This window comes from Jatropha curcas, chromosome 8, assembly GCF_041381405.1.
Source record: "Jatropha curcas cultivar XTBG-Jc1 chromosome 8, XTBG_Jcur_1.0, whole genome shotgun sequence".
NCBI classification, from domain to species: Eukaryota; Viridiplantae; Streptophyta; class Magnoliopsida; order Malpighiales; family Euphorbiaceae; genus Jatropha; species Jatropha curcas.
Window position 1 is genome coordinate 17,100,249 of NC_143158.1, and position 26,214 is coordinate 17,126,462.

A 26,214-nucleotide genomic window follows, 5' to 3' on the forward strand; every position below is an offset into this window, starting at 1 on the left:
CTGGTTGGGTCTCATCATTGTCATGCTCAACTTCATTCTTTTCTCACCATTATCCTCAATATGGGAATGCTCATCACCATCATTTTCAGCACTTATGTTCTTTTCATTCTATGCAGCAGGCATATCTTCAATTCTATCATGCATATCTTCATTTCTCTTGCCCTACTTTTCCAAAATCTGGTCACTATTTCCCTTGTTGTGCTCATGTAATGGTGTATCTGGAATCTTAGTGAGCTGGCCCATGGATTGCACAATTTTCTTAATGTCACCAATAGATGCCTTAAGCTCTTCAATATGCATAACTTTGATAAACATTTTCCATCAAAGTGTGCATCATAGAATTCATTGTCTCCATTCTTTTCAAAAACTCTTCCAACTTACTGTTAACATTTGTAGAGACCCTTGGTGCCCTTCTTGGAACATTGGAAGCTTGCTTAACAATACGATTTTCATCCTTACTACCCCACTCTATCACATCATCAGGTTGCACATATTTGAGAAGTGTCCATCCCCTATTTTTTGTCCTCACTAGGTACCTTGCATTTATCTTCTCTATGTGCTTTATGCTGGCTCCCTTTTCACAGATAGATCAATAGCACTTTTCACTATGCACTTAGAAATCAACCTCGCATAAAGGCAATTGAATGCAATTTTTTCTACTCTTATAATTCTCTGAGCTCAAAATTTTATTGTTGTTCGTAATATTTTTCACGATAATCTCAGCAACATTCAATATTGAACGGTGGAAAATGTGCCACAAAATCAAAGTCTCATCATCCGTCATATTATCCTTACTTCTAGACTTAGGCAAGATATTTGAACACACAATCAAGTGGATCAACCTAAGAATTGCTTTCATCCTAGTATGCACTACTTTATTATTTGAATAATCCTCTACTAATTCAGTTCTCTCAAATTCACTAAGTTTACTGTTAGAGGGTTTTGCAAGGTCTTTTAAAATTGAATCATAATCATTGCCAGGAACAACAATAATTTTTTTGCAACACAGTCTCGTTAATCTTTACTTCTATACCATTAACCACAAAAATTAGATTAAGCTTAACCCTATTCTTATGTTTCTGCTCCTCTACATAAAGATTTGCATAAAAAATCCTAACAAGCCTAGGGTCAACATCATCAGAAAGAGACATACACTTCTATATTCGAAGATCAAAGTAATGTCCTAGGTCTAAACCTATATCCTTGAGTTCACAAAAATCTACCATTTTCTCATACAGTAATTTCTCATGCATTACTATGTGATTATAGAATCTTGTCTAGACAGAGATATAAGCCCGAACTTTCTAAAAAATCACCACTACTCCCTTCATCATTTGATTCTGTCTCAAATTGCTCTTCTTCCTCTGATTTGATTGATTCATGCTCTTCAGCAATCAATTTTCGCTTCTTGTGTGGTGGGTTTTTAGTCGTAGGGACCTTTTTCTGTTTGGGGGCAACTTTCTTAGTAGTGGCGACTGGTGTTATGGTTAAAGATGATAATTTTTTTTTTGGCTTTTCAATCTAAGGATAATTTTGCTTTGCCCTTCGAAGCTTTTGTTTTTCTTGGTGTTGGGTTTGATGATGATTCATCTCTCTTTGTTGCCATTTTTTATTTTTTAGAATGAGCTCCGATCTTCTTGATCCTGGACATCATTTATGACCGTTGAACGACGTTAATAAAGGGTTGGAAGCCGGCGGTTATGAAAAATGAATGGGTTTTCGGGAGGTTTGAGAGCATAATTTCTAAGTGGTGCCTCTTTAGAAATAAGGAACAACTACTCTATTTTCACTTAAAGGGAATCCTAAATAGGGTACGACTAATTCACATTTATCATCATTTTTTTTCACTTTGTACAATTTATTCAAAATATGAGCACACATCCAAAAGTCGAGCATATTGTTAAAAGTACACATTTAAAAATAGTCATCCAGTTAGACTTTGGAAATTTAAGTGCATTAAATGTCTTTTCTTTTTTGTCTGCCACTTTCCTCATTCAAAGCACAATATGCATGCGGTTTACAAAGCTAAAACAAGGGCATCTTGATCTTTTTCATCCGACATCTTTTTCAAAGTTTCTATTTTGAGTAAAATTCTCTGTATAAAAGAAACACCCAAATTAGAAAGTTTATCTATATAAAGAGAATAAAGGGAGTTTCAGTTACACACCCAGCTAAAGGAAAAATAAATCGTGAATTACATGTGTTGTGGTGTAGACAATATCAATTTCAAATGGCAAATTATTTATACACATTAGCCCCAACTCAGCTCATCTCCAATAAAAAACATGACAAAAAAATTAAAATTTCAAATTAAAATCAAACAAGGTTCTCTTCCCAAAAAAAAAAAAAAAAATTCTTTATCTCTTAATCTTAAATCAAAATTATAACTCCAAATCAAAATTAAACATCGCTCTAACTCTCACCATAGCACATCCATTAGTGAACACCAAACAACCATCGACGGTTCCTCATGCAGATCCATTTTTAATACTTCTGCTTGTTAGTTTTTCGAATTCTCTTTTATCTTCTAGTTCTTATTTCAATTTGTAGTTTTTATTTTTGTGAAACCAATCAATCAAAATGAGAGAGTTGTTGAGAGGTTTATTATTTTTGGGTATAACATTCAGATCTTTGTTTCTCCATCTCTTTATTTTATACCGTTCAATTTTATTGAGAATTTTTTAAAACCCCTTTAGTCTTCTTTTTAGCTTGGCAAATTCTTTGTATTTTTTCTTTACTTTGTTTGATTTGGGCTTTTTCTTGAGGTTTAGTAAGGTTGTGTTTAATTGTTATAAATTTCTATACTATAAGTTTATTACTCAAAAATGTGATCACATCTGTGGTTCTTAGTTTCATATTGTTCTATTTTGTTTGGATATGTATTTTTAAGGAATTTATGGTTTTCTTTTTTTGCAAATTTATTTTCATTTTTGTTGGATTTGTCTCTATAAAAAACCACAATAAAAACGTCAAGAAGCAGCTCTTGTTCCATAACAAGAAGCAAAAAGAAAAAAAAAAAAAAATTGCTTCAAGCTAAAAATTTAAACTGCAAAAGAAGGGAATAAAAATACCTTAATCTTTTTGTTTTAAATTGCAAAATTTTATTTTTTAAAAAATTAAACTGAAAAAGCATATCAACCATGAAAAATTAATTTAATAAGAAAAACTATTATGATCTCCCATTCTACAATAAAAAGTAAAAGAAAAAAAAAAGGCTGAAAATGTTAATTTGTAGAAGAAGAAGAGATAGGAAAGAAAATTAAAGCTCAAAACAAGTATTTTAATTAATTGTGTTTTATGTTAGAAAATGGGAGAGAGAATATAACATTAAAAACAAAAGCTAAAATGTTAGGATGGATATTTCAACGTCTCTATCACTCTCTTTTATGGTGCTTGCATTCTTAATTTCATTTTCAAACGTGGCAAGGTGTGTAATTAAAACAAAAAGTGAAATTTGAGATGTGTAACTGATGCAAAAGTAAAGTTGAAAGAGTCACCGTATCAAACTTTAAGATTCAATACATAAATTCACCTTTGTATTTTTTATAAAAAATTTTGTATACCCTCGACTTTCATTGTAATCAACTTAACACTGAAAATTATAAAATTAGACTTATTAAATACTTTATTTGACGTATTAAACATCTCAATTTATATAATTGGATCGATTAAACATTTATTTGATAACAAAAAATATAAAATTATTGTTTCAGAAGTCTAATTACCCACATATTCGATCAATATTTTACATATAAATCGAAAAACCTTAAAAATAATTGTTATTTTAAGTCTAAAGATGTGTGAGATATTTATAAAAAGTCGATTTTAAAGTTCAGATTGCCGTAAAGATTTTTCTAATCAAAATTCAAAGACTAAATCACGTATTTGGCACATCATATTCGTGTCACCAACATGTTTGTTTGGGTCTGTACTCGTAGCTTGCAACCATGGCCTATTATTACTAACGAAGCTAAATCAGACAGAAAAATTGATCATCAAAATAAGGAGTTAGAAATTATATTGTTTAGTTGGGCTAAGAAAAGATTGTAGCAGTGCATAAACAGTTGACCGACAAATTGAAAATACCAGCCGGCGATTGGATGTTTCAGACAAATTAGTCACAAACAAGACAACATAGATGAAGCCAAATTTACTTGAAATAACCGAAGGATTAGACCTTTCCTCCTTCCAACAAATTAAACAATGAGTTTCGTATGTCGCTGATCAACATAAACTTGAACTAACCAAAATCACTTCCAAGAAAGTCAGGTAATAATTCTTCATTTTCTGCAATTTTATCTTTTGATTTAATTTAAAATTTTGGATTATTTTTTCTTTTTGACCTAATAATTAAAATTAATAAACGCAGCGATCCTCTAAATTGATGAGATGCAGAGTTATTCAACTTCGCCGCATTCTTCAGCTCTGTTCTTTTTCCTCGGGGCAATTTCTGTTATCGTAATAGTTTTGCTAATTCTCTTCTTAATCTTTTGGAAATTCGTTAAACCTTCACAGGTGGTGGAATTTGTTCTAAGAAGAAAAAACAATAGACAAAAAGGTAAATGTTCTTTTTGGTCCTTTGATTTGCACTAGATATAGATGTCCCATTTGAGGTTACTATTGGAATTTAGAATCAATTATCCTAATTTTTAGGCTCTGTTCCTTCCTTATTCTTAAAAAAGTTGTTTTAATATTTTTAAAATACTGAAAATATTTGAAAAAGAAAAAACTTAATTATAACACTCGTCAAAGAATGAAAATTTAGATCCGTTTGTTATAGTTATTTGTTTTGAATTTTTTATTTATTAGAAACATGAAACAGTTTTTAGTTTTTGATTACTTATTTTTTGAAAACTATTTTTTATTCAAAATTTATATTTTTTTTATTCAAAATGAGAAAAATTCTTTCAATTATCAAATCTTTCTCTTATTAAGTCACTGAAGATTTTAGTTAATAATAAATTTTTCAAAAATTTAAAGTTTCAGAAGAAATAATTAAAAATATTGTATAATTTAATTTTAAAATTTCGAGGCTATAGTAACTATTGATTATGATGTTGAATAAAACATAATACCCAAATATTATAATAAATAATACTAAATGACATTAGATTTTATATAAATAGAGAAAATAATATTAAATAGAGAAGAGATAGAAAAAAAAAAGAGATGAGAATAATAGAGATAAAAATATATGCTTGTATATTTTGGATAATAACTTATAATGTAGAGAAAATAATAGTAATAATAACAACAAAAATAATTTTATGAGGATAAATCTTATAAAAATGAAAAAAATGAGAAATGTAGAACTAAAAATAGAAAACACAATTATGTAAACCACTATTTATGGTTTCGTAAAATTTAATTTTTGTTTTCAAAACAGTTTTCTCAAAAGTAAAGAAAAAAAATAAATAAGTTTAAACAAACAGGTTTTGTTTATTTAAAAAAAATTAAAACAAGAAATTTAATCGAAAACAAACAGCACCTTAAATCTCGTTTGTTGCAGTTGTTTGTTTTTAATTTTTTATTTATTAGAAACATGAAGCAGTTTTTAGTTTTTGATTATTTATTTTTTAAAAACTAATTTTTTATAAAATTTTTTTTATGATATGAAAAATTCTTCCAATTATCAAATATCACCGTTATTAAATCATTAAAAAATTTAGTTAATAATAAAAATTTTAAAATCTAAATTTTCAAAAAAATAATTAAAAATATTTACAATTTAATTTTAAAATTTCAAAATTACAGTAACTATTGATTATTATGTTGAATAAAAACATAATATCCAAATATTATAATAAATAAACAATACTAAATGACATTAGATTTATATAGATAGGGAAAATAATAGTAAATATAAAAATAATACTAAATAGAGAAGAGATAGAAAAAAAAAAAAAGCCGAGAATTTCATTAGAGATAAAAATATATGCTTATATATTTTGGATACATAAATGACATTAGATTTATATAGATAGGGATAATAATAATAATAATAATAATAATAATAATAATAATAATAATAATAATAATTTTATGAGGATAAATCTTATAAAAAAAGAAAAAAAACAATGTAGAATGAAAAACAGAAAACACAATTACGTAAACGACTACTTGTGGTTTCATAAAATTTATTTTTTATTTTAAAAATAGTTTTCTCAAAAACAAAGAAAAAAAATTAAACAAGCTTAAACAAACAAGTTTTATTTATTTTTTAAAAAAAAACCAAAAACAAGAAATTTAATCGAAAACAAACCGCATTTCACGTTTTTTTAGTTTTATTTTTTGAACTCGTGATTATTTAAATATTTTTTTTGTACTATAAAGGTGGAAAATGTGCATTATATCATTTTTAGTCCAAAATTTATGTTGTAAATTGGTACAAAATTCAATTTGGGTCAAATTAAACATCTAATAAATATTTTAGGAGCAAATTGATACTATATTTCAACTCATGACTATTTATATATATATATGAAATGGTATGAATCTATCTATATAGATAGCTGTAATATTTTATTTCTTTCTTTATACCATAATGCAACTTTTTAGTTTGGGATTAAGATTTAATTATTGATACTGCTGTTGTTATGCAGACTTATGGAGTGGAAATCTTCCAACAATAAGCTATTTTGACTTTCAAATATTAAAGAAGGCAACTAAGAATTTTGATCCTAGCAATCTTCTTGGAAGAGGTGGATTCGGACCTGTTTACCGGGTATTGACACTCAATTTAAATTTTTATTTAGGATAAATTATTTTTTATTATTTCAAATTTAATTTAATTAACAAGTTGATTCCTGTTAAATATTCACTTGGATCTCTGTTTTCTGACCTCAACAATGATGGAATGAGTAATTAGATGAATATTTTTGAGTCTGAAACTGTCACGACCCGTTTCCGTGGGCCGGACCGGCACTAGGGCCCAGGTAAGCTTAAGGCTCCCGAGGCCCGTAGTAAGCCTGAATCACTAAAATTTATTATCTCAATATAAATTTCAAACATTCAGCCCATGTTTATAGGAAAATAAATCTCAAGATTTTATTAAATCTCGGCCCAAATTTATCAGCTATAACATTTCACAGTTTAGGCCCAGTTAACAATTCACCACATTTTTTTAATATGGGCTCACATAATTATATTGTCTATATTAATACACGACTAATTGTATACAATTTTCTACAACTGCGGAGTCACTAACTCTTTGGTATACATGGCTTTTTATACACATCATTACATAGTAAAATAATTATGGAACTAGAAAAATTTCTCTATTGCCCTGCGCCGAAGAAACATAGCCTAAATCGGATTAAAGGAAAACCTACTTCCTGAAAAAAAATCAAACAAGACATGTGAGTTTTCTAAGGAGTAATGATTATGCACAACACACGCAGTCACACAAACATGTAAGCATATCAATCTAGTCATCCGACTAGTGCTCACGCAGCCAGTCACACAAATGGCAAATCACCAGCACTCACAATCATTAACATCTTCATATAATCACACCACGTGGAAATTGGTCAGTGGTGTTACCGAATCCCCCGATGAGCCGTCCTCCCACATGGCCCATCCTCTCATAACGTGTGCACTAGGGAGCCAATCCCCCATACTGGCCGACCGGTCTAAACCTCACTTGACCAGCCCTCTCATTGTTTTTCCAATCTCTCTCTTTTCTTTTCCATACCATCAGGAGGCCACCCTGTGGTTAACGGTAACGGTAACGGTAGGTGCACACGGGGGCGCCGATCTCCCCATACTGGCCGACGGCAGACCGTCCTCACAGTCCCATGGTGACCCACTTCCTCCCAATCCCACACAAACAAAGCACAGCAATATCACAACACAATTAATCAAGTATTGCAATTAAATGCAAGCATGTTAATCAATTAAACATCGTAATGCAATGCACAATTAGACATCTAAAATCAAATGCAAATAAATAAGTAAATAGTGTTAACAATAAACAACAATAATAAAATAAATAAATAATGGAATACTTAAATGAATAATAATGATAATGAATAAATAAATAATTAGAGCACTTTATTTATTATGTATCGAATTATAGAATTTATCTGTCACGACCCATTTCCGTGGGCCGGACCGGCACTAGGACCTGGGTGGGCTTAAGGCCCCCGAAGCCCGTAGTAAGCCTATACTATTTAAAACTCGCATTCTATTCACAATTGTGGATTCAGGCCCAATAATTTATTTCACAATTATATCCAAAGTACAACCCAAATAATAAATGTCTATACTCTATTTATTCATTTACAACCCAGTTGGAATACAATTGCGGAACTCTAATCCATAATTCGCTATCCTTTGCATTTACATATTCAATACAATAATTATTACTCCTATCAATCCGTATCCCGTTCGTTCGATTGGACTCCAGGATTCTTCTTTCCATCTATTACCTGGGGAGGTTGGAGGGGGGTGAGTACTAGACTCAGTGAGTAGGATTAGATAACTCTCTCACCCCACACAATCATACAAATGCTAAAATATTTTAATGTGGTCACTCGATTAGTTATATGATCATGCAGTTTCACGCAAATGGCAATACAACAGCAATCACAATTATTATCATCTTCATATAATCATATCACGTGGAAATTAGTCAGTGGAGTCACCGAAACCCGATGAGCCGTCCTCACACATGGCCCATCCACTCACATGTGCACCAGGGAGCCAATCCCCCATTCTGGCTGGCCGGTATAATCCTCACACGACCGGTCCTCTCATTATTTTGCCAATCTCTCTCTTTTCTTTTCTTTTCTTTTCTTTCTTTTTTTTTTTTTTTAAAAAATACCAACAGGAGGCAACCCGGTCGTCTCCATCCAATCTAGATCTTCAGGCGCTCAAACAGGAGGCCACCCTGTGAGCTGCGATCAGATCTAAACTATCAGGTGCGCCCAAATAAAGAAGCCAACCTGTGGTTAACGGTAACAGTAACGGTAACGGTAACGGTAACGGTAGGTGCACATGGGGGCGCCGATCTCCCATTTACCCGGCTAACAGTAATCAGATCAGGATCCATATAACAGTAACGGTATATAACGGTAACGGTAATCATAATCAGGATCCATATAACGGTAACGGTCTCACAAACCCATGGTGACCCACTTCATCCCAATTCCACACAAACAAGGCACAACAATATCATATCACAAGTAATCAAGCAATATTTAACATCAACAAATAGTGCAGCACAATATGGCCATAATGCATGATAACATTTAGCCGTGAATGCATGAATGCAGGCGGATGATGCGAATTATCTAACACTACTCACAGTTCTTTATTGCCCTTTAAAGGACTCTCTCTACTACTGCACGCTTCCAGTTTTTGTCTTTATATTCCGGAACCTTATACGCATCTAAAATAATAAGAAAATTCTAAATAAGAGGTCTTATTCGAGAAATGTATCTTATCTTAATTATTAGTTTTGGTTACTCACATATCAAACTAAACTGCATATTTCTCTATATATATAGTTTCCCTATTTATTTATTTATTCTAATTTATAACCTTTAAATAATCTTCTAATAATATTAATCATAATAATCATTAAGAATAATAAGAATAATGCTGATATTATTCATTGTGTAGTATTTTAGCATGAGAATAATATTAATAACGATAATAATAATAATAATACTAATAATACCAATTAAATTCTCCTTTATATTAACCTACAAGAATATTTCCATAATACCATTAGTTACCGGTCTATACCATAAATTATCATCCCTCCTATTTATTTTTCTTAAAATCTGAAAATTAACTTATATAATTATTGGCTAAAATTTTCATTTCAATATCAATTTTATAATTAATATTCATAAACTATATTTAGCAATATTCAATTTAACTCACTTAATTACTCAATTAATTCATTAATTTAGGATTTATTTGAAAATTGCGAATTGAGTCTTAGAGTGTACCGATCGAAAATCGGATTTGATTTTCGTGATCCGCGCGAAGAGGAGATCATTCTGCCTCTCGGGGTCCTCGCCGGAGCCTTGCCGGACCACCGCTGTCGCCGCCATGCACGGTGGCCGGAAAATTTAACCTTGTGCTTAAAGCTTGCCTGAAACGGCATGAATCGTCGGAGAAAGGTGTCGCTACGGTGGCCGAACCTTCAAGCTCTTCCCCTTCAAAATAGACGCAGTTTCAGTTCAAATCAAAGCCATAATCTTCTTCCTTGCGTTGAGTAGATGTTTTTAGAGTATTCACTTGCCGGATTTGGTGGCCGGAGGATGGAGATCGAAGGAGAGGAAGAGAGGGTCACGCGAAGAAGAAGAGAAGGAAAGAAAGAAAAAGAAGAGAGGCAGCGTCGAGAGGCTTCTAGGCCATTCCGGTTCGATTCGAACCGGTTTGGTCCAACTCAACGATTTAGCTCGATTTTTGTTTAATTATCTGGTTTTTCTCTTGGTTTCAAGAAACTTTAAACCGATTTACGGTTCCTATTTATCAACAATTAAATATTTACTGATAACCCCATTTTAGTCTTTCTAATTTGATTTATTTAATTGATTTAAATTAAATTTAAGATTACTAATTGGTAAATATAATTATCATTATTATTTGAAGTGGTCCAATATAAATTCTAAGAAGTTTAAATTATTTTCGACTAGAAGTTCCGATAACTTGTTTTGGGCTTGAGCCCAACTCGCAATTTAAGCCCAGATTAAAATTACTCGGCACTTAAGCCCATACTATTACAAATTCAGATTTTTGATTTATTAAAAATTCAAAAGTTTTGAAAATAAAAATTCAGGGTATTACAATCTCCCCCCTTAAGACAATTCGTCCTCGAATTGATTTTAGTGGGAAAGAATAAGAAAGGACGCATGGGAAATTATAAAGTTATAAGAAATTGCTTTCAATACTAAGGAGACAGCTCGGAAGCGAAAATACAGATCGAGGAAAGGTAGTGAGTGGGGTATTCTGATTGTACTTCTGCCGCCAATCGTCATATTTAGAAAAACAATTCCGTTCAACTACATATTACCACCTAACTGAAGCAAATTCCGTTGCTATGAAATCTTTCTTTCAATAAAAATCTTATAATTAACCCAGCCTCTCAATAAAATGCTTACTATATATATATATTAAATTTTATTACGCATTTCTTTATGAAAACCAGATATATAATTTGCCAAAAGCAAAACAAGTTGAAATTTAATTTATTTATAATCAAAATAGATTTATTTAACGTACATATGTTATGACTAAATCTTTTATTAATCAAAAATGAAAAACTTTTACCGTAATCCCGTTGTCTATAGTATCGCAGGGTTATTCAAGCTCACTCTATCAGTTCTTTTTATACAAGTTCTATTATTCTTATAATATTTTTATCGTATGCTAGCGCAAGTATTTAAATAGCTCATTTACTAAGGACATTCCCGCATTATTAATTATCTTACTCTACAGGGATCTCCACACTTTCTATTTAATCGCCATCCTTACGCCTAACACTTATTCCTTAAATTATCTTAACATTTATCATTAAAAGTTGACTTTCATAATAACCTCTTATTTCACCTATGTTGCTTATTAATTCATCTTAAGGATATTGAAGTCTACTTATTAAGTATTCCTTCCACTTAGTTTCTTTATACTACGACTCATGATTTTTCACGGCTTATCCGATCATTATCGTTGCAACCTAATATTTATGATTTCACTTAATTTCTTAAATCCCGACTTAACGCTGTCTTACCATTCCGACACCCCAATTAAGTACACATCACTAACTCAATTTATTTCACCCAACTCTGCGTCAACTAAATAATTTATTCGTTTCCATATGAAATTTCAGTTTATGCCTTAATTATGAAATAATAGCAAGGTCCTACTCCACATTTATAATACATAAGCTAATTGTTTAATTTAAATTTTTTTCTTTTCATCCAAGTTATAGTATCAATTTATCTATTTCCTCTTTTCTTATTTAAGTCTAGCAAGGTATTTATAACTTCTTTAAATTTATCCATTTCACCTTATCATTTCTAGTTTCTCAGTGAGCATATTGCCACCTGGTATTCTTATCTAGACCTCGACTAAGTTCAGGTCTTTCCCCCTTTCGCTGACCTGTCAACATTTTTATCAATTACCTTATGATTCACTTCACTAAATTCTTTTGTTCTCTTTTCTGTAAGGATTTTAATTTTATTATTTATCGAAGAGCCCAGAGAACTTAATTGCTACATGTTTAAATTATCTTTTATTAACATATCTTTTAACTCTCAAACGTCCCCTAGAGCTGAATAATTTCGTTATGATCTGGTAAACTACCTGAATGTTTAAATTTAAATATCAAGTCTCTTTAGTTTGGATTTATCCCAATTCACTATAGTCAATAAGGCATAGTATTAAAACTTTCAGTTCTTGATGTATCTATTTCTTAGTGTTATTGATTTGTATTTCTTATTCTTGAGAAAATTTCTACCTCATTCGATTCATTTGCACTAATAGTCTACAATACTAGCTATCTCATGTGAATTTCATCTAATGTGTCTACTAAATAAAGATTTTTGGGCAATTTAAGAGTCCTCATTTACTAATATATCCACTATACATTATTTCACCGATATAAATTATTAGCTTAATCGTTTATTTAAAAATTCAACTAATGAGTTGCCAACTATATTCTAGGTTGACCATTCTATGGGTAACTGGCTATTTAAAAACTTTCAAAATAATTTTCCCTTTTCCACTTTTAAAAACATCGGCATGTCACTCACACAAAACCTTTAAATTCTTTTAACAGAACTTTGCATTTACTTTCATTTCATTCCAAAACCAATCTCAATCGTGGTATAAAAATATTTTCATCAAGTTTGAAAATCAACACCCATTGTATTTTCTAAAATCTTTTTGTATTTAACACAAAAATGAATTGTCTATCTCCACGAGGACAGTCCTCAACTCATCTAGTTCTAGTCTGCTGTTATATATTTCATCCCTAAATAATCCTCTTAAACCAAGAATATTCTAATCTCCATCGGTACTGTCACTTTCGTTATTGCTAGTCTATTAAGTAAATTGGTCCACACTTTAAATTTTTCCAAAAGTTATTTTTATTTTTTGATTATTGTTATTATTTCTCTTTATTTATTTCTATTTATATTTATATTATTTTATCCTTATTTATTTAGTTATTATTTATACTTATATTATGATTTTTTTTTTATTCTTATTATTATTATTATTTCGCATACATATTTCTTACATCGGAACTTTACTTCTTTCTCAATTTGTTTCTAATTATTTATTCTAGTATTCCACAGTAGATAAATTAATTGACCATATTATCGGCTTTTCTACTATTCAACATCTCCTAATCTTATCTAAGTTCTTCTAGCTTTTTGATTCATTTTATTCTTTCTTTTCTCCTCCATGTCTCCTCATTTAAGTCTTGTCCTTAAGTGAGTTTAATTATAGGTACATGAACCTATTGTGTAAAACCATCATTCTACACAAAATTTGATTCCATCTTAAGGTCATTGCTTTTTAGATTCCCTTATTCTAATTTTTTAATCTCTACTTAATTATTATAAGTGATCTTTAACTTTATCCCCTTTCAAATGTTATTAAATCTTTATTTCATTCTATTAGCACATCGATTTAATTTTGTACTTTAAATTTTTTTGTAAGGCGAATTTTATATAAGTTTCTTATAATCAACTTAAATTCATAAATAGTATTAATCCCTTTTACATAACTTTCTACCTAGATACACCCAATCCCTAATTCATTAAGTGTTCCTATAGCAGCCACATTTCTTTTCTTGTGAATTCCTCCTATAGATTCATATTATTTCATAACTTATAATTACTTCTATTAACTATTAGCCCAATTATTCACTAGCCACTTGTAATTCTACTACAAACACTAAAATTTTTCCTCACACTAATTTCTCCAAAGGAAATTTTACACGCTTCTTTATTATGTTACCATTATTTTATATTGTTTTAATTTATTTGGCCTATCTAGTTATATTTTCTACGTATGACTCTTTTTAATTATTCCTATACTTCTCTATTCTCCTTAAGTAATTTACAAATTTTCTCTTCTTACATCCTTGAATTTCGCCTCGGTTAATTGAGGATTTCTTGTCTAGTATGATTACTTGTCCTAAAGCCTTCTTTTCTAACCCTTAATTTAATTTAATTTACAATTTCCACTTTTTAATCCCTAGCCATAACATTTCTAGAATTTAATCTATATCTTAATTGAAATTTTCATTCAAATTCATATTCTATACTATTTATTATTAATTTACCAGTATTCATTTCTATAGGCCCTATTTAGTCCTCAGGATAGACAAAATGACAATAAATCAAACATGCAAATATTGTAAATAATTTAAATTCCAGAATTAATAAAACCAAGCAATTAATTGCAACTTCACAGTAAAAACAATTTCCAATAAGCAAATAAAACATTTTTCTCAAATTATAGTTCAACTAAATTCACTTTCTTATTGTCTTTAAAACTCCGAATTCTTTTCTAAACACTTTCAAATAATTTTTGAAGCAGTGTCTCTTGTCGAATCATGGTGTACTGGGTGATCAGGCCATTACACCAATTTCCAACAATTCTCCTACTTCAAAATTTTATAGAAGGGATTTAGCAAACTCAAAATATTTCTTTTATAAATGTCAGTTATCCAGACCTATTTATAATTTCCTATTATTTATGTACCTTTAGTTCTCATCCTAAGTTTCATATAGATTTCCTTCCATTCTTGTGCACGATGCGTCCACCGGCACTAAAATGGAATTCAATCTAGACTACACCTCCTTTGTTGGTTACGGCCGATCCCAACATAGGAGTCCTATATTTCATTTCCTATGTTCCGCAATTGATTCCTAAAGTCCAACTTATGCTCTGATACCAACTTTGTCACGACCCATTTCCGTAGGCCGGACCGGCACTAGGACCTGGGTGGGCTTAAGGCCCCCGAAGCCCGTAGTAAGCCTATACTATTTAAAACTCGCATTCTATTCACAATTGTGGATTCAGGCCCAATAATTTATTTCACAATTATATCCAAAGTACAACCCAAATAATAAATGTCTATACTCTATTTATTCATTTACAACCCAGTTGGAATACAATTGCGGAACTCTAATCCATAATTCGCTATCCTTTGCATTTACATATTCAATACAATAATTATTACTCCTATCGATTCGTATCCCGTTCGTTCGATTGGACTCCAGGATTCTTCTTTCCATCTATTACTTGGGGAGGTTGGAGGGGGGTGAGTACTAGACTCAGTGAGTAGGATTAGATAACTCTCTCACCCCACACAATCATACAAATGCTAAAATATTTTAATGTGGTCACTCGATTAGTTATATGATCATGCAGTTTCACGCAAATGGCAATACAACAGCAATCACAATTATTATCATCTTCATATAATCATATCACGTGGAAATTAGTCAGTGGAGTCACCGAAACCCGATGAGCCGTCCTCACACATGGCCCATCCATTCACATGTGCACCAGGGAGCCAATCCCCCATTCTGGCTGGCCGGTATAATCCTCACACGACCGGTCCTCTCATTATTTTGCCAATCTCTCTCTTTTCTTTTCTTTTCTTTTCTTTCTTTTTTTTTTTTTTTTTTAAAAAATACCAACAGGAGGCAACCCGGTCGTCTCCATCCAATCTAGATCTTCAGGCTCTCAAACAGGAGGCCACCCTGTGAGCTGCGATCAGATCTAAACTATCAGGTGCGCCCAAATAAAGAAGCCAACCTGTGGTTAACGGTAACAGTAACGGTAACGGTAACGGTAGGTGCACATGGGGGCGCCGATCTCCCATTTACCCGGCTAACAATAATCAGATCAGGATCCATATAACAGTAACGGTATATAACGGTAACGGTAATCATAATCAGGATCCATATAACGGTAACGGTCTCACAAACCCATGGTGACCCACTTCATCCCAATTCCACACAAACAAGGCACAACAATATCATATCACAAGTAATCAAGCAATATTTAACATCAACAAATAGTGCAGCACAATATGACCATAATGCATGATAACATTTAGCCGTGAATGCATGAATGCAGGCGGATGATGCGAATTATCTAACACTACTCACAGTTCTTTATTGCCCTTTAAAGGACTCTCTCTACTACTGCACGCTTCCAGTTTTTGTCTTTATATTCCGGAACCTTATACGCATCTAAAATAATAAGAAAATTCTAAATAAGAGGTCTTATTCGAGAAATGTATCTTATCTTAATTATTAGTTTTGGTTACTCACATATCAAACTAAACTGCATATTTCTCTATATATATAGTTTCCCTATTTATTTATTTATTCTAATTTATAACCTTTAAATAATCTTCTAATAATATTAATCATAATAATCATTAAGAATAATAAGAATAATGCTGATATTATTCATTGTGTAGTATTTTAGCATGAGAATAATATTAATAACGATAATAATAATAATAATACTAATAATACCAATTAAATTCTCCTTTATATTAACCTACAAGAATATTTCCATAATACCATTAGTTACCGGTCTATACCATAAATTATCATCCCTCCTATTTATTTTTCTTAAAATCTGAAAATTAACTTATATAATTATTGGCTAAAATTTTCATTTCAATATCAATTTTATAATTAATATTCATAAACTATATTTAGCAATATTCAATTTAACTCACTTAATTACTCAATTAATTCATTAATTTAGGATTTATTTGAAAATTGCGAATTGAGTCTTAGAGTGTACCGATCGAAAATCGGATTTGATTTTCGTGATCCGCGCGAAGAGGAGATCATTCTGCCTCTCGGGGTCCTCGCCGGAGCCTCGCCGGACCACCGCTGTCGCCGCCATGCACGGTGGCCGTGCTCAAAGCTTGCCTGAAATGGCGTGAATCGTCGGAGAAAGGTGTCGCTACGGTGGCCGAACCTTCAAGCTCTTCCCCTTCAAAATAGACGCAATTTCAGTTCAAATCAAAGCCATAATCTTCTTCCTTGCGTTGAGTAGATGTTTTTAGAGTATTCACTTGCCGGATTTGGTGGCCGGAGGACGGAGATCGAAGGAGAGGAAGAGAGGGTCACGCGAAGAAGAAGAGAAGGAAAGAAAGAAAAAGAAGAGAGGCAGCGTCGAGAGGCTTCTAGGCCATTCCGGTTCGATTCGAACCGGTTTGGTCCAACTCAACGATTTAGCTCGATTTTTGTTTAATTATCTGGTTTTTCTCTTGGTTTCAAGAAACTTTAAACCGATTTACGGTTCCTATTTATCAACAATTAAATATTTACTGATAACCCCATTTTAGTCTTTCTAATTTGATTTATTTAATTGATTTAAATTAAATTTAAGATTACTAATTGGTAAATATAATTATCATTATTATTTGAAGTGGTCCAATATAAATTCTAAGAAGTTTAAATTATTTTCGACTAGAAGTTCCGATAACTTGTTTTGGGCTTGAGCCCAACTCGCAATTTAAGCCCAGATTAAAATTACTCGGCACTTAAGCCCATACTATTACAAATTCAGATTTTTGATTTATTAAAAATTCAAAAGTTTTGAAAATAAAAATTCAGGGTATTACATTATCTAAATAAGCTTATTTATTATGTTCTATTGAAATCTCGGCAGCACCTCCCCTAAAAATTGGACTATCTACCTGCTCAAATATCACAATATTATATATATTTATCAATCAGCACATACAGTCCATCCGTCGGGCGATCAAACAGTTAAATTTCCCTTCCTCCATTCCAAATAACAAAATCAATATTACATTCAACTCTCAACATATAAATTGAAATAATCTTCATTGACCCAAGCGCATTATCAGACATTCTCACTTTACCTCAATATAATTAGCTTCTTTAGCCAGTTATCAAATAAATGAAACATTTCGTACACACACACACACACACACACACACACACACACACATATATATATATATATATATATATAAATAACTCTATATTCATCCACCTAACTCAGGCAAAAGTATCCTTTAATAAAATCCTAGACTAGTCGCTAAGAATCATTGCTTTAATTAAATTACACTTAGATAAATGCATCTTTTAAGTAACTAAATTCACCACTTCAAATTAACTTAATAAACAAATCCATTACTATATTAACTTATATAAATTGGCACTAGCTTCACATTAGTTGCCGCTTATTAGAACAACAGGTCTTACTTTACCCAAATTTACATATTATGTTCTAAGTAACTCGCATCACAGGGAGAATTTAATTCACGTCCTCATTTGGTTTATAGTCCAACAACAATCATTAGCTCAAACTAAACTAACTTAAGAACCAGTTTCTCCTTTATACTCTCACTAAAATACACCTACTAATATGAATTAACCAATCACTTAATTATCCATTTCTTAAACCAAGCTTAAGGAGGGAAAAGTTGCTTAACACATTTCCTACTTAAGCACTTGATTACAACAATCATATACTCACATGTTTATACCATAAACTATAATTCAAAGAGTCAATTAAAATGGGTGCTGCCTACCCAAGGGAATCAAGGTTTCCTAAACAAAACCCTTACACTATATGCCAATTACCTCACTTCCCAATATAAACTAGATTATTCACAAGAAAACTAAAATATCCTAAAATTTCCGATTTGATTTATTTTGATTCTTTTAGTTAGGTTCTGTAACTATTTCTCCATTTACTCAAAAATAAAAAAAATAAAAAAAATAAATATTAATAGTAACAATATTTAATTTTCGGATAATTAATTTATACATATTCATAATAGGTTAAATTACTGGGTTTCGTATTATTTCTCAAAATTTTTAACTGTTTATGATTCAAAATTTCTTTTCGACGTTTTATTTGGGCTTCGGCCCAACTCGTGAAACTTTGGGCTCAAATTAGAATTGTTCACTATTTATGGCCCATACCGTCAAAAATTCAGATTTTTGATTTAATAAAAATTCAAGGGTTTCGAAAATAAAAATTCAGGGTGTTTCAGAAACTTTTTTTTTTTTTACAATTTAGTTTTTTACATTATTAATAAGTAAAAAAATATTTTTAAAAATTTTAGTTATTAAGAATCATAACTAAGTCTTGATTTGACAATTTATTGTTTCTTTTAATAACAACATATTCTACTATTATTTTCTGGTAGGAATAAAGTATTAATGAAATTAAATTATAAAGACTATATGATTAATCTATCTATAATATATTTAAAATTACGAATGAGGGGAACATTGGATTTTTAAAATATCCCTGCGAAGTTTATGAATCGATAAAAATATCATTACTAATCATATTCTAATTATGATGTCAAAATATTATTTTTATTATATTAATGTTATAAATTTAATCTCATTCTAATTAGAAATTTGTCCTATCATACCATTATATATATGTTTAGTTTTAATTACTTTTAACTATCAAGAATTTGTTATTTTTAACTATCAAGAATTGTTACATCAAATTTTTGCTAATTTGAAATTATTGAGTTTGCAATCATGTTTTTTTCTTGCGGTAAGTATAACATTAACTCTCTCTCTATTTACAAATTAGTAAAATAGTTTTTATTTACGGTTCTTATAGTTTAGATTTATAGATTAACCGTAATTGTTTAGTGATCATGAATAATTACAAGCTTATGAGTTTTTCCTCCTAAATAACATTATCATAAAATATCTTAAAGAGATGGACCCTTTAATTAGAAAAATTTTATTTATTTATCAATTAAAATTGTATAATAATTTTTAATTAGATTGATTACATTAATTTTCTTAATCATATTATTTTTATTAATTAACAAATATTGTTTCATTATTTTTTCGTTGCTAAGAGTTGATAAAGAGTCCTACAAACGTGTTAGCAACAGAACACTTTTCCGTTTCTAAATTTATAACATAAATTCTTTTTTCGTCGCTGAGAGTTGGTTCTACAAACACGTTGGCAACGGAATTTTCGTCCGTTGCTAAATTTGTAACCAAAATTCAAAACCTATTTTCACTGGATATTTCTTGTCATCTTCTTCGCCACATCCTTTGGTATGCTTGCATTTCTTTTTTCTTTTCTTCGCCATATTTTTATCAATTGATTAATTAAAAATATCATTAAAAATAATTTAGTCATATTCTAATTAGAAAACCTTAGGAATTTCTATACATATAAAAATACTATAATTTAATATTTTATAATTTAAATATATTATAATATAAGATATTAAATTTATTAATCCCTTATTGGTAGCTCTTTTTTATTAATATTATAAATTTAATTTCATTCTAATTAGGAATTTGACTTAAATCCTATTCTAATTATGATATCAATTTATTATTTTTATTATATTAATATTATAAATTTAATCTCACTTTAATTAGGAATTTGTCCTTTAATACTATTCTAATTAGGATTTTGTCCTATCATACCACTATATATACGTTTACTTTTAATTGCTTTTGAGTTTTGACTATCAAGAATTTATTATTTTTGACTATCACGGATTTGTTGCTTTTGACTCTAAAGAATTATTACACCAAATTTTATTAATTTGAAATTATTGACTTTTGCAATCCCATCTTCTTTTTGCGGCAACTATAATCTTAACTTTTTCTATTTATAAATTAATAGAATAATTTTTATTTATATTTATTAAGTATGTTCTAACATCTATATGAAGTTTAATGTAATTCTAAATAGGAAATTATTAAAGATTTTAATTTTATTGGTTGAAAAATAAAGCTAATTCAATTATTAAAGATTCTAATTTCCTATTTAAATATAAATTTTATTGAATAAAATAATAAATTATATTATTTATTATATAAGATATATATGGTAAGAACATCAAATCTTAAGGATTTTAATTTTCTTAGTTGAAAAATAAAGATAATTTAATTATTAAGGATATAAATTTCCTATTTAAATATAAATTCTATTGGATAAAATAATATATTATATTATACATTATATAAGATATAAATGGTAAGAATATAAAATTTTAAGAAATTTAATTTTATTGGTTGAAAAAATAAAGATAATTTACTTTTGAATAAATGAATTTATTAGTTCGAAAAAAATAGGGAATAAAAATCATTGGCTTTTGTGAAGATAGTTTGTATTAGTTAATTGAAATTTATATTCTCTTGATAATTAATACATGCAAAATGTTAGTTAATATTAAATAATATTTAAAGTAATACAAAATGTAATAAACTAATCAAATATATAAAATTCGTAATAATAATTAATTAATTAATTAAATAAAAAAATATATATGTTTTATTAATATTAAATTAAATATATATTAGAAATTGTAATTGAAAAATTCTATCAATATTAATTAGGAATGAAATTCCTATTGTAGAAGTTTTGATTGAAGCCAATATTAAATCAATTATATTTATAATTTTATTGCAAAAGGACTTAAATATTTTATATTAAAAATATAAAAATAATTAAATTTATAAGTTATAAATTGAAATTTTTTTTCTCGTATTTTCTTTTGTTTGCTTTGTTAACATTGTTAGCTATTTTTTGCCTTATCATTCTTTTGAAGGTATTAGTTAGTTTATCCTTAATCTGTTAAGTAAATTTCTTGATTAATTTTCAATTAGTATAAATTATTAATTTTTTTTAAAAAATTATTTAAATCATGAATGTAATTTTTAATTTTAACATTAACCTTTTTTTTAAGTTGTTGCATATTTTTAGTTTAAAAAGTTATTATACTTTGATGTTAATATTACATTTATTATTATGATAATAAATGACAAATATTTAAATTATAACTCAATTAAAAATTTAATCTATCAAATAACTATATTTTCTTTCGCTACTATCAAGAATTTTTTTCTTTTATTATCAATAATTCATTGAAGACTGTCTACTATCAAGAGTTTCTTTGCTATTGCTATATTGAAAATTTTTCATTTTATTATTATTAATGGCTGAGATACTAATTTTAACTTTTGATTTTTTTTTTGGTATACTGACAAAAAAATTTTGAATTTAATTACTAATAATTTATATATGCATTTATTTTTATATATGGTGAGATATTGGATCAAATGGTTATTTATTTTCAACTTTATAACTATTCCATTTTGTAAAAAATCTATCGAAAAAATTATTAAAAATTTTTATCAAATGCTAGATATATATGATAGTGGCTTGCACATTTTTTTTCTACATGTAATAATTATAACTAAAAATATTAAAATATTATATTATTTTTATTAAAATTAATAAAAAAAATATAAAAATAATTATAACTAAAAATATTAAAATATTATATTATTTTTATAAAAATTAATAAAAAAAATATAAAAATAAATTATAAATAATTATTTTAACGGGTATGTTCAACTAATAAAATCTATGTTTTTTGAATACTAGTTTTTAAAATGCACGGAACATTTTGTTAATTAGATTAAATATGAGAGATTAAACAATAGCTTATTTTTATATTTGGATTGAAGTTTTTTGACATTTCTTAAAACTTTTTCTCCAGTGAAGTTTGGCAGTTAGATTCTTAAAGACTAAAAAATCGGAAATAGGTTGGCCTGCAACCACTCCGATTATTAAATATTGATTTTCACTTCTATTTCAATTTTTTTTTTTACCTTACTCTTTTTCTTAAAAAAAAAAAAATTTATATCCTAGTATTTAATGATATTTGGTGGCATTCAACAGGGAAAGTTAAGTGATGGTAGAGTTATTGCGGTTAAAAGGTTGTCTCTTGACAAATCTCAACAAGGAGAATCAGAATTTCTGTCAGAGGTTCGAATGATCACAAGCATTCAACACAAGAACTTGGTTCGACTTCTTGGATGTTGTTCTGATGGGCCCCAACGACTTCTTGTTTATGAATACATGAAGAACAGGAGCTTGGACCTCATTATATATGGTACAATCTCTAAAGCTTATTATACCATTCTGCTTGATATTGCTTTTCTTTTCTTTTTCTTTTTTTTTTTTCCAATAAAAACATATTATATAATAAATTGCTCAACAATTACATTATCGAACTTTATAATCAATAATCTCAACAATATTAAGAAAAAAAAATATATATGGACATGGTCATTCGATGAATTGTGTTCAAAACAAACTGAATAATTACAAATTGAAATCCTTATCTCAAGAAAAGTTTTTGTGTGGTGCTCTTTTTCTTGTTTGTGTTGTAATCTTTGAAGCCTTTTTATTCAGATTTTAGGGTATGGTACGTGGGAGAGGCCCAATGATTTGGGTGTAGTTTTCATTGACGTTAATATATATTTTCTACATCGAAAATAAGATTATATTTACTTGTAGAAAACAGTTTTCCAATTTTTGTTTTTAATTTTCCAAACAAAAAAGAAAATAAAAAAATGGAAAAGGCATTCACTTAATAGTAGTAAAAAAAATAACATTTCAATTCGAATTTTTTTTTAAAAAAAATCATTCATAACTTAAATAATTAAAAGAAACAAAATACTATAGAACACATTTGGAAACTTTTTTGTTTTAAAGTTTTTTAATATATGCTATTTATTTATTTGCAATAATATCATAAAATTTTTTATCATTTTGTAAATTTTTTAAAAGCAAATGTTATCATTATAAATATATATTTTATAATAATATAATTAATTACATATATAAAACATAATAAAAATATTCAATTAAAAGTAGAGCATGCAAGAAATAGAAATACTTTTGTGCAATTATACCCAACCAGTAGAGTATATCTTCGTACGATATACTCAGGCAGTGCCTAATACAATATACTCAGGCAAGCAAGACAAACATTTTTACCAACTGGAAAAACTAGATTTGACCCAACTCTACTGAGCATCATTATACAAACAGCAGCTCACGATAACAGAATCATAGCTAGTGGCACCATTGGCACTAAGACAGAAAACTCGTTTTCCCTTGTCCCATCTCCCAGTGTTATGAAGCAAATTTGTTAAACCGCGAGCTTTTAGTTAATTTGACCATGAGAAAAAATATAAGTTTAATAAAAATAATATTTTATTTATTAAATTGGATATAATTTGAAATTATATAGCTATTATAACTAAATTTGAAATTCAAGGTACTATGAGAATAAAGTTGAAATAATGGTACAATTAAAATTACCCGCAAAATTAAATATATTTTTTTAAATGATTTAGCCTTTTATGTAAAGGGCATGTAAGTCCAAATTTGTCTTTTTGGGAATCATTTGCATATTCTGGATTCCAAACAAATTGGAGAGGTTACTAGACTTCTCTTATAAAGTTCAGCGGTCAATTTATGCATTTAGCCTTTATAGTCTTCTAAAAATATAGTTCAGTCCGACTTTAGCATGATAATATTTGAACAACTTTTTTTAATTAAAAGATAAATTTTTTAATTTCAGGAAACAACTCTAAATTCTTGGATTGGAACACAAGATTCAATATAATTTTAGGGATTGCTAGAGGATTGCAATACTTACATGAGGATTCACACCTAAGAATTGTTCATAGAGATATTAAAGCTAGTAATATTCTTCTTGATGATAAATTCCAACCCAAGATTGGAGATTTTGGTCTTGCAAGATTCTTTCCCGAAGATCAAGCTTACCTTAGCACAACATTTGCTGGAACTTTGTAAGTAGTATCTTTTTTTTTATTTCATTTTAGTTGTAAAATTTCATTTTCACAATATTTATAATACCAAACACACATTAACATGATATTATTAACTATGAGAATCAGGTATGGAACAAACAAAAAATAAAAAAGAGAAACTAATACAGTTTGTCTTTATTCTATAAAGTCATCTTTGTAATTGAATTTCATAGATTTCTTATTCCTTGTTTGGTATAAATAAATCGCAACTATAAAATGTTGTGTTGTCCTATGATGTCCTTCCTTTGTTTTTGTTTTATGATGTCCTTCCTTTCTCTTCTTCTACTTTTATTTTGAAATTATATTTTCATTATAAATGTTGTGTTGCTGTCATTCAGAGGTTACACAGCCCCTGAGTATGCCATTAGAGGAGAATTATCAGAAAAGGCAGATATCTATAGCTTTGGAGTACTTATACTTGAAATTATTAGCTGCAGAAAAAATACAGATCTAAGTTTACCATCAGAAATGCAATACCTTCCTGAATACGTAAGTTGTTATTATGAGCTTTTTTTAAATAATAATTTATTAAGACTTCTATCAATTAGTAGTTATTGTTTGATCAAAATCCTTTCCGAGTATGTTTAGCCTACTGTAGGATATATATCAATTGTCAACTATGAAAGAGTTGAACCAAATATACTCTTAGTTTAAAAGGCTTGCTACCTAGAGTTTAAACTCGTAAAATCCTAATTTTGAAAACAATTACTATTGAATAAAAAGTTATTTCTTAAACAATATTTATTTTTCAAATATAATTCTTTTGTTTAAACCATTTTTAAATATAATTCTTACATGATGTTTATTTTGCTTATAGGCATGGAAATTATATGAGATGTCCAATGCAATTGATTTAGTGGATCCTAGAATTCGAGAATGTGGATTTGTGGAGAAAGATGTGTTCCAAACAATTCGTGTAGCTTTGTTTTGCCTTCAACCTCATGCTAATTTGAGACCTCCAATGTCAGAGATTGTTGCAATGTTAACGTGCAAAGTTGAAATGGAAGGAACGCCTATTAAGCCAGCTTTCTTAGATAGAAGGCCGAGAAAGGATGGTAATCTTTCCTGGGATAGCATATCTGAGGTTTTCCCCTCTCCTTTGCCTAGTGATTCTTCTTCTTTACCTCGACGACTGAAATGACAAGGTTTCAAGTTTTGTTTCAATAGTATAGTGTTGTCTTTAAGGTTGTGAGATCGTAATTCCGGACCTCCCGATCAAAATTAAATTAATCAAAAACTGTAAAATTATATCCATTTAGTATTTTCTTCCTTCTCAATAATAGTTCATATTTTTTTGGAATGAAAATCACGAAAATTTATAGACATAAATTTATTTTTTTGAGTTTACGGATTTAATTCTCATTAATTTTTTTAGTTTTGTTTGCTTCCGTAAAACAATTTATACTTCCTTCGTTCTCTTTATTTAGAGAAAATAGAAAAATCTATTGGATTAAGAAAGTTAGTTAATTGAATTTTCTTCCTCAAATGCCTTTAATAAGTCTTAATTTCGCCATTAATTACGAGAACAATAACTGACACAAGG

General features: G+C 29.0%; 1 protein-coding gene across 1 annotated transcript; it reads left to right on the forward strand.

Annotated features, from left to right (window-relative positions):
- The first annotated feature begins 4,389 nt into the window (after positions 1–4,389).
- LOC149494264 (putative LRR receptor-like serine/threonine-protein kinase At1g56140) lies at positions 4,390–25,812 on the forward strand. The gene is made up of 7 exons (XM_089725439.1): positions 4,390–4,558; positions 6,603–6,724; positions 21,590–21,595; positions 22,726–22,939; positions 24,419–24,650; positions 25,010–25,160; positions 25,489–25,812. The coding sequence occupies exons 1-7, from the start codon at positions 4,390–4,392 to the stop codon at positions 25,810–25,812; spliced, it is 1,218 nt and encodes a 405-aa protein (XP_089581565.1).
- Positions 25,813–26,214: the final 402 nt, after the last annotated feature.